Genomic DNA, 10,743 nt, shown 5'->3' with positions numbered 1-10,743 from the left:
AAATACAAAAGTTAGATATCAGCGACAAGATTGTGTTTTTCCAAATAACTAATTTAGAGATTCTTTTTAGTTTAGCAAGCGAGTTTTATTTATAAAATAGTCTCAAAAATTTCAATAAAATATTAAAGCCATTATATTCGATAAACATTTCGCAGTTTACAGACGTTTCAGCAATACCCCATGCCATCATCAGCGTAAAGAACCAAGTAAAGATAAAAGCGATCAAACATAAAAAGAAAGACCCATACACTGACCGATGCATCGCCTTTTTTCCGCTGTTTTTGTCATTTTTTTCTTTCTTTTTATGTTTGATCGCTTTTATCTTTACTTGTTTTTTACACTGATGATGGCATGAGGCATTGCTCAAACGTCGATAAACTGCGAAATGTCGATTTTATCGAATATAATAGCTTCAATATTTTCATTGAAATTAATACCTAAAAACACCCGTGTATTGTGTTCCAAACTCGCGAAAATAACAAGGACTACGACAGCATCGATAGATTTGTCTATTAAAGTTATAATATGAAGAATCAAAAAAATCAAATAACGATTTTATTGATGTGTTTTCATAGCATACCCCATCGACTTGGCGTGCGCTTCAAGACAGTGGCGACCAAACGATACCACGCAAGTCACCCCGAAACCATACCCGACTTAAGAGATTTTCGGCCACCTCTTAGACGAAGCAAGTTTCTTGGCTTCCATACTTCAGTATTCCGATGAATTTTTTTTTAAGAAATACACACTTGAAAAACATTTTGATTCGTTATTTCGCCCTATGATTACTTAATATTTTCATTAAGTTTTAAGTTCTGAAAACTGTCGCTATGTTAACTTTTGCAAATATTAAAAATATTCACAATAATCAAAATCCTGAAAGCGGTAAAAAATTTCATAAACTTTCTGAAAGGCAAGAAGCATTGAAGAAAGTCTATTTTGTTGTTTGGATAGTTTACTTTGTTTTAAATCGTAAATTTAATTATTTATAGTCTGAACTGACACATTTCAAGAAAAAGTTAAACGAAAAATGACATATTTTCAAATTATACAAACAAGATAAACTTGAAATTTTCAAATAACGATAGTGCTGCTAGGCCAACATAACAAAATTAAATTAGGCAGCTCATAGTGATTTTTAATAATGTAATCGTTGTTTCTCAGTACTATAAATTTAAATTTAAAAAACAAAAAAGAAATAGCAATAATAAATCGCAAGTATTAAAAAATGAAATTATTATAGGCCTATAAAACACATTTTAGTATTTTAGTTGAAATAAACTCAAAAATGCAGTTTAAATCGGCAGGCGCGCAACTAGGAACTTTTAAGCACAAAAAAATACTTTAACTTAAATTTGGCGTAAGATTTAATGTAAGGCACATTCACCTGTTCGCTTCAAGTTTTATAAAAGTAAACAAAAGGGTTTACCATATAATTATACTTTAAAATGACCAAATTATATTCAACACAATAGTTTCAACGCAACATCCTTGCCGGATCTGATTGTATCCGATTTTAAACAAAATCACGAGTTATTAATATTCTTACCAGAAGTTCCGTTATCAAATCTAGTGCTAGAGCAAAACGCTAAGGCAACCTAAAATAGTACGAACAATATTATCAGTACGAACAGTATTATAATGCTTCTAGCGTGGCAGTAGAAAGGGGGCCTTTAGTTTGGTTTCTTGGAGGTTTAAGCACCATCTTGTGGGCGTGAGTGTGATCTACAAAGAAACGATCGCGCTTCTTGACGCTCCTGTAAAAGCGAAGGTGTTAATTATATACATTTCAGTAGACGCAATTGCTTAATTTATTACATTAGTTTAAAGCAGTGATTCCCAATTCCCAACCCCTGGAACGCGAAGCTATTTCAGGTGGGTCGAGAAGCATTTCTAAATGTTACCGTTTTCTATCAGTTGGGTAAATTATTGCATTATGATTACGTAACAATGATGCAACAATGTAAAAATACGTAACAGTTAAATGTGTTGTGTCACTATTTCAATGCGTATTGCACGTGTATAAATTGTTATTTTTCTCATTTAATTTGTTTTCATTCGTTTGGTCGTGTCTTATTGTGGCTCGCACAATAAAACTTGCATTAAAAGTGGATCGCGAACTGAAAAGGGTTAGGAAGCACTGCTTCAAACTTTAAAGGACCATTCCGTTGCTGCGCGTGTCCATCCGAAAGGTTAGGAAACAATTTTCCAACAAATCAGATGAGTAAAATTAAATGTTTTTTTAAGAAATCTACTTTTAAGATGTTAATCAATTAAATATGCCAGATGAAGTTCTAATTTTCGACCACAACATCAAAATTATTAAATCAGGACAGGATATAGCAGCAATCCAATTTTAAAAACAAAACAGGCGATTGGTCAAACAACTGCCTAACTCAGAGGTGTCCAACTCATTGCGTGCTTTTTTATTTGGTCTCGTGCCACATTTGGCACGTGTGCCGCATGTTGGACACCCCTGGCCTAAGACCAAACCAAACCCGATCATTTTTAACAATAGATTGACGAAATCTGCTTTCCAAAACTGCAACCATCAGCAGACACTAATAACGAAACGGAAGAAACAACTCTACAGATTCAGAAATGTATATCTTTCTATCTAACATAGTTAATGTTAAAGCATAATTTAGCGCCGAATGGATAAATTTTTTATAAATTGACCATTTTGTCGAAAGCAATATTATTGTATAAGACTCAAAACATACTAGCATGTAAATGTAACTCCCATTAGAAAGTATGGAAAAATATCGAATGAACTTAGTGACATTCAACTTTTACTTACGCAACGAATTTTCTTTGGTTTTTATTTTTTACTGTCTAGTTATGTATACCTTGCTACATATGGCTGAAGGCGACGCAATCTTTCCTGCATATCTTCGATTCTTCCCAAGGAATGTACTTTGAAATCTCTACAGTAACCGTCGTCCTTTGCTTGTTGCAAACCTCCCATAACCCATCCTTCTCTGTCAACTCCAGCCGGATTCATATCGTAATGTCTGCAAATAAAAATAGAAGCGTTTATGTAAAACAGTTTGTCGCCAAAAATGAAAACACGAAACAGTTGACTGTACATCAAAATGTACAACAGACCTGAGCAAATTACGACCTGCCTAACAATCCGACGGACAGTTTATTCCGACCCGCATATCATAACAACACTGTACATTAATTATTTATCTTGATTCAAAAATATGTAATTCAATAAATTATAAACTAAATTTGAATATAAGTTTACGATGTTACGTTATAATGTAAAACAAAGGATCCTAAACGCACGTTGTTCTCAAGGGATCTCGTATGCAAACATGTAATTGAAAAAAGTCTAATCACGCAAAGCTTAAATAAATTGCATTAATTTGGTTTAAATTGGCCCATTAGCCATAATAAAAGAGTTTAGCGCATTGCTTGAAACAATCTTATTTATCATGGTGATTTAGAAACAACTATTAGGGCCATTTACTTTACAGCTGTGCGGCTGCACAGAAACCATGTATAACACACAGATAAGTGGTTATCCATTTTTTAAAGTTGATTAGATACAATGGTCGTATTACAGAGAAGTTATTCTTTTAAGCAGCAAGCAATAACTGGATGGATATAATGAAAGTTGAGTTTTTAAGAAACCCGCAATTAGGGCGCAAGTCTAACCTGTGTGAAAATAACTTATCTTTCGTACTAAGCAAAAAATAGTAGCACAAGTTGTGAAAATCTACCCGCCCTGTGTTTCCCACAGTGGTTGTTTGGGGAGCCGCCATGGTATATTTATTAAAGCAAAATTTGACAAGAAAAATTTCTATGAACTAAAAAATTAGCAGAAGTAGAAAGACCAAAGGCAACCGTCAGACCACAATGTTGTGTTTACATGGCATTTTCTGTAACGAACCAGTCGTGTTTATGACTTCACCGTTATGCTTGATTTCAATCAAGGAACCAAGCATAGCTTCAGTCAAATAGGATTCTTTAATAAATATCGTAACACGACAAATAGAGGCTTAAACCGCAACTTAGTAAGCACTGCTTGTAGGAAATTAATGTTTAAACTACACTTAACTGTATTTATTTCACTGTTTTCAAACGACTTGACTTGACTTTAAGACTCAAGGGCAAAATGACTTGACTTGATTCAAGTCAATTAAATAAATGCTTGACTTAAACCTAATTTATTTACGCCAATGACTAGCAATAAGTCAAGTAAATACTAGTCAGTAAAATTGGGTGCAACCGCACATATTGATCAAAATAGAACTCGTTCACCGATTTTGTATGTTTTATATTTTTTGAATGCCAATGCCGTGATTTGGATATCAATTGGTGGAAATGACTTGGGCTTGGGACTTGTCTTGTTATGGCAATGACTTATTTTTGCTTCGAATGTGTCAAAAATGACTTGTCTGGGAACTGAGTCATTCCATGAAGACTCAATTTATTCAAAAACACTTTTCTTAAGTTAATACTTTTAATTTTTAGGCATTTTCTTGCTATTCATATGGCGTTAAATATTTATAATAATTGCAAGTAGACTGTTGGAGTACATTTTAAAGTAAGAAACGTGTCCCGTGACGTTTTTACCTTAAATTGTAGTTGGTTAAGTAGCGCGCCTCATCAAGATCTTCAGTCTCCAGGTACCTATCGTTGTTCCGGCAATGACCAGTTAGCTCTTGGTCACCGACGTTTTCCCTGGCAAGAAGTTCTTCTTCTGTAATATCCGGTCGCTGCTTTGCCTACAAACATATAAATATCTAGTCAAGGTAGGGATGTTCTTATATTGTTTACTGACTAATTGAACACATAGAATAAAATGATAGTTAAAATGGGGCTTACAAACAAAAAAACGCTTGTTTGGTTTCTGTTTTTAAGTCAAATACTTGTCATGCAACACTATTACACTAATTTAATTGTAGAAATTGCATAAAAGTATACCAAAAACGTTGCTGATGTGACGGATCTTCCGTTGTGTGGATGTAGTAGATTAAGATACTCAGACGGGTCACTTTTCTTCACGCGCTGTGCCACTAAGTTAGGTACATCTCGAATGGAAGTAAATGCTTGGCGAGGTGTTCTAAATTTACAAATTTAATTTGTTTTTCTCTGCCAATAAAGCGCCCTAAATGTTTTTACTTTAACATAAATAGACTATAATGAAGTCAAGAAGCGTAAAAATTGTTCTCCTCTTTCGAAATTGTACAATCCTAAAGTTTTATCAGATTATTTATTAGTTCTATTTCAATAAATATAATCGAGTTAAAATCGCCCAGGCGCCGAAAACAATTACATATGGGTTTCATGCAGGATTTATCCCAGCTGTTTGTCCTTACTTGTGAGCATAAAGTTTGCGTGGTTGCTCGCGAATAAAACCACTTTCGTGCGAAGACCTTTTGGCAATTTCTGGCAGACGTTCCTTGCCGCTGGCATCCTTCCACAAGTTGAAGCTGCTATCCGTAACAGTGCCACCGGTTGGTCTATCCGTCAATGAACCCTTGAAGGAAAAATTAATTAAGTTGAAATTCAGTCCTGGTTTTTGTGCAATTGTTATACCGGTTGTTGATTGGTGTGTGGATCATCCTGCCGATAGGTTATCGGTTCAATATTCTTGTTGTGAGTAAAACCGGAATCTTCCAGATCACTAACATCCTTCAAATGAATGTCCACTGCAATAATATTCAAATATTTACCTATTACATTTTTTGTAAATTCGAAATGTTTGTATAAAATCATACTGCAAAAAAACATTTCTCCAGTTCAATTATAAGTGCGTTAAGTTTTAATTTAAGTATAAGACGTTACACGTTGGATGAAAGAAATGCACGTTGATCGATATCAATTATAGACTTTTCGATTTTGGCAAGATGTTTAAGTTGTGTGAGCCACTGCCCCCAGTTTTTTAGGAAAAGATTTAATTTCACATGGCGCATGCCGGTGGTTACAGAGGAAGTGTGTAATAAAAATAGTTTTAGGAGTGCGATATTAGTATCGTTTAATAGTTTACGTTATAGGAAATTAAAAAAAAATACTTCGTTTCAGAAATTTTTTTTCCGTGGTATTGCCGGTTTGCGCCCCTGAATTAAGTGCACGCTTATAGTTAATATAAAGATAGGTCAATCGAAGGACGCGTTACAACTTACGAAGTTTCTAAACTAAAATTATTTTAAATTGAAAACAAATTGGCCAAAACAACTAGTTTTAAAAATTATTACGACCCTAAAAATAAACAATTTACGCTAGAATGATGGCTTAACTACATAAGTTTTAAAGTTCACCCCAGTGGGGAATTTTCCCCTGTTAAGATATAGACGAAATTTAAATCTACAATATGGGCATTAATAAATCGTTTTAGTTATAGGTATAATATTTTGTCCACATTTTTACGAAAAATTTGATAATTTCCTTATAGTTGGCGTAAAGACGTTGAAATAATTATACACTTGAACACCCGCCCGTCAGTTTGCGTAGCATCGTATTTGCCAGCGGAGAAGGATTTTTGCGGGAACAAAGCAATGCTAAGCAATCACAGCATCAATAAACATCATGCATCCTGATTATTTGCTAGCACCGCGCCAACCTATTGAACGAAGTCCCAAGTTCCAATGAAATCAACTTTGAATTGAGTAGACAAATTTGTAATTAGTTAATCCCGACCTCCGGTGTTTCTTAGCTGTCATATTTGTGTCTATATTTGTTTTGTGTCCTTAATGAGCACAGCAAATAGGCGTCACCGTCGTGGACTAATTACAAAACTACAACTTAAAAAAATTAGGACTTACCAATAGTAGCTATAAGTATAGCCTGAAACTCAAAGTTCAACCTTGGTTGGTTGTTGTTATTAAAGTTGCATAAATGGCTGCAGGCAACATTTTTAACGCTATAAAAGTAAATGACATCAAATAATATATTTTATGCTGTCAAAGGCGTTGCTGGAATGACCTTTTACATTTTACAACTCCCTAATTACTAGCAATGAAATGAAATGATCAAGCCCAGACACATAGACTTACGTGGTGCCGTTGGTTCTCCGAGGAATTTCACTTTTGTTTCGCTTCTCATATATTGTGGACCCTTTGGAAAATAAATTGAAAATTCTTATAAATTTAAAATCTGACTAATATTTAGGCACTAATCAAAGTCACAGCACGAACAAAGTATGTTATACAGATATTAGCACAAGTTGTCAGACGCACGTGGAAGTTGTGTTCCTCTTCAACCGGGTCTTTGGACTGAATTTTGTGCAGAAGTGCCTTGTGCCGGGGCTGCAAACCAGGTCGACTAATTCCCCCATATCGCCTATTATCGTAAAACGTTTGGCGTACCTTCAAAAACAAAATTCACGTCTATAACTTAAAGTCTGAAATCAGAAGAATAACAGCAAAGTAAAAGGGCGAACCCGAGATTTATGTTTTAGGGCCATATAAAATAGGTTTTAGGAGTGCCGTAACTTTGTGACGCTGTAACCTTAAGAAACTTGCTGTTCTAGGTCAAACGTGTGTGCAAATTATTGTATGAAATGAAGTCTAAATACATTCAGGTAGGCATGTTGTTTTAAAAAAAATGCGTTTTAAAGCTTTATAAACTGCGATTTTATGCTTTATATTGCCAAAAGAGGAGACGTTGCGTATAAGCATAAATCGACATTTTTTGGGCAAACAAGTTGTGAGTAAATTACCTTAATACTGTTGCACAAAATCAACTTTAAGATATGGCACCAAGCGCAAAGAAACTTATAGGGCATGTATCTTGTTAAAGGTTAAAGTTAGACAAGGATCATTTATTAACGAAACAGTAGTCAGTAGTCATATTAGATTCGTGAAACCAAACCAAAAATTATCACAGAAAAAAGTGCGGTAAAAAAACTTTAGGGAACAACTTTTATCGTTTATTTGATGAAACTTAGCAAACAAGTTGTGCTTTATGCTTTAAATTAAGCCTTTAAACTCCTGATGATCATACTTAAAAGAAGTAAAACATTCGCGTGAATATTCATCAGACTTTTTTGTCTTAATCAACGTCAGTCATTTATAAATGCTTAAGAGAAACATAGTTCGCCACGAAAGAGTCATCCTCAGTATCTTAATATACCAAAAATAGGTTCTCCTGCAGTATCTATTTGATTATCCAATGTTTCGGTTACCTATCCTCCGTAACTTAAGAGTTCGATCGAAAATGAAAAGTTTAAAAAATATTTGTTCAAATTTGCTTAGGCGAATCGAGTTTCGAATAGTAAAAAAAGGAAAAAAGTTAAGACCCATTGGGTTAGGTAGAAAGTACCATCGTTCGTATTTAAATCAGGGAGTCGAACGGTTTGACTTTTACTGTTCAGGTTCGGCTCGGGTTGAAAGATTTTTTTGGAATACGGTTCAGTTCCGGTTTCGGTATGAAGCAATTTAAACCTTCCGGTTAATTCCGGTTCGACCATGTTTTTTTCAAAACCGGTTCATTAAGTTCCGGTTCGGTGGAATAGAAGTAGCGTTAAATCTAAAAAGGGGGGTCAATAAATTTAGAAAATAATAGTTACTCGTATCAAAAGTTTCGTGTCGTAGTAAAAAGCGTGCAGCACAAAATTAAAATATCTTAAGAAAATAGCAAACATAACTTGGCACGTCATGCCTTTGACTGGTTAGGTTCGGTTAAGGTTAATGTTCTTTTAAAATATTCGATTCAGTTCCGGTTGGGCTCCTTTAAATGTACAAAAAATGGTTCAGATTCGGTTACGGTTCGGGAAAAAAATGGCCCAAAATCGGTTCATAAAGTTCGGGTTGGGGTTCAACTTCCTAATTTAAATAATACGATAATATGGTTGTCACAAAGTAAGCTACCCATGTGTAGTAACCAGCACACAAACTTAGGATATTTATTTTACCAACCTCGGCAACAGTTGGTACAGTAAGTGGCCTTTCTCGTATAAAGCCACTTTCAAGTTTGTTAATTACGATTCCTGGAAGAGCTTCTTTTCCATCAGACCCGTCCGAGGCACGGAAATGACGCTTGGTCACCGTTTCGTAGTTGTCAGTCAGAAGAAATCTTGAAAACAAAACAACTTGCTAAACTATAGCTAAACTCGTGTAAAGGTATGGCAATCCAAAATCACAGGTTAAATTTAGATTCATAAAACATTAAAAAGAGATTATACAAATGAGAAAGAAATACAAAACGAACAGAGAAAATATCTTTCGGTGAATCAGTCAACCTGACCTTATTTACTTTTCCGACAGCTAGCATTTTTATTTTTTCATTTCGCATAAGGCATTCACGGATAACGCCAAATATAAATATTTGGCTGAACAGAAATCTAATTTTTGTCCGTTTTACACGATTTATTAAACAGCTGACACTTCAAGTTTGTAACTGCCGGCAACATAGTGATTTTAAGTTTTGAGCTGGCTTAGTAAATACTATATAGTGCCGAGAGAATAAGTAAAATAATCGTAGATTATTCGGCCTATAACAGATGATAGCCTCCTGCATGCCATAAAACTGTGGTTTTAAACCTGGGGTCAAAGGTATTTGTCTGGGGGGTCGCAGTGTAGCCTAATATTTGTTCGGGAAAAAACTACACAAAAAACAAACATTATAAAGTACTAAAAATGTAGTTGGGGAAAGGAGTAAAATCCACCAGCCAGTTTAACAATTATGTTTATGGCATTTGATTCAGTGAACCAATCGTTTTTACGACTTCCCCAATTACGATTATTTCCAATTAATAGCTGAAGTATACCTTTAGTCAAATAGACTTGTCTAATGCAAATAGGAACGGTGACCATTTTGACCCCCCCTTACTTTACTGAGGTCAATTTTTGATTGTCACGCCATAAGCGCACAGCGCAGTTTACTTCATTGAAATAAATAGTAACGTAACAATAATCCGTTTGCTAATTTGATTATTATGATTGCAATGAGTTTCATGTGTAATACGCCAAAATTTTAGGCTAGCGACACTTACGAAAACTAAACACTAGATCGCGACAAAGGTTCGGAACCGCTGTCGTTGGAATATCGCGCTTGTTTTTAGATAAGATTGTTTTTTTTTTTCAGCCAAAATCACCGTTTGCAAATATATTTTGTGTGTGTTTTTGTCAATTTGAAGTGCTTTGCTCAATTTTCTATAACATAATACAAATTGCATTTTTAACAATACGTGCTATCGTTATTTTTAAAACAAAGTCAATTGAAAAGGTTTTCGTATTAGGGAAATGCCCGTAAATTGCTAAATTTTCTGCAAAACTTTGAGGGCGTTGAGCGGTTGAGCCTAACAAATCTTGAAGTACCGTAATTTCAATATCTTTTTGCCAGCTTATTTTAAGGCCTTGCCTATATCATGAAGTAATCAATCTTTGGAAAATCTAATCTTTACCATATCAAAATCTAAAATCAAATCTGAACCATATCAAGCCTGATAGCAAACGGGTATTTAGGTTACTTACTAGTTTTCCTATTTTCATTCATTTTTTGATTTTGACTTTACAAACTAAATATTTAATACGCCTCTGGAGGCAGAAACCAAGCTTACCCCATAACGGGATTATCGAAGTTGTCCAATGAGCGTGTATAATAAACTCCAGGTCGAAAGTTGGACGAATAACCGGTTCCAACCGCTCGGCCTGTTCTCGGTTTAAAGTTATCCCATCCGAATTCTGATGCATATCGTGAGTGGTAAAACCTGTTAATGCTGCAGTCTGCCCCGTGACTCACTTTAAGGTGATCTGCGACAGGCCCTGTACGTATCTTAACCATAAT

The 10,743-nt window shown here is 34.8% G+C and overlaps 1 protein-coding gene across 1 annotated transcript; it reads right to left on the bottom strand.

Annotated features, from left to right (window-relative positions):
• Positions 1 to 438: 438 nt before the first annotated feature.
• Positions 439 to 10,743, bottom strand: LOC146136180 (stabilizer of axonemal microtubules 4-like). Its single transcript, XM_083395384.1, has 10 exons — positions 10,517 to 10,743; positions 8,874 to 9,030; positions 7,194 to 7,322; positions 7,011 to 7,071; positions 5,554 to 5,666; positions 5,334 to 5,494; positions 4,939 to 5,077; positions 4,588 to 4,739; positions 2,850 to 3,014; positions 439 to 1,757 (listed from the first exon to the last, which is right to left on the bottom strand). The coding sequence occupies exons 1-10, from the start codon at positions 10,738 to 10,740 to the stop codon at positions 1,637 to 1,639; spliced, it is 1,422 nt and encodes a 473-aa protein (XP_083251510.1). The 5' UTR covers positions 10,741 to 10,743; the 3' UTR covers positions 439 to 1,636.

This window comes from Ascidiella aspersa, chromosome 8 (genome assembly GCF_963924565.1).
Source record: "Ascidiella aspersa chromosome 8, kaAscAspe10.2, whole genome shotgun sequence".
NCBI lineage: Eukaryota > Metazoa > Chordata > Ascidiacea > Phlebobranchia > Ascidiidae > Ascidiella > Ascidiella aspersa.
This window is presented reverse-complemented; position numbering and strand designations above follow the sequence as displayed.

Bases quoted from the DNA above. Each gene is read 5' to 3' on its own strand.
- LOC146136180 (XM_083395384.1), bottom strand. From the start codon at position 10,740: ATGGTTAAGATACGTACAGGGCCTGTCGCAGATCACCTTAAAGTGAGT. The intron at 7,072-7,193 runs GTGCGTCTGACA...TATTTTCCAAAG, and splicing joins AAGAGGAACACAACTTCCAC to GGTCCACAATATATGAGAAG. The intron at 3,015-4,587 runs GTAAAAACGTCA...TTTTATTTGCAG, and splicing joins TTAACCAACTACAATTTAAG to ACATTACGATATGAATCCGG.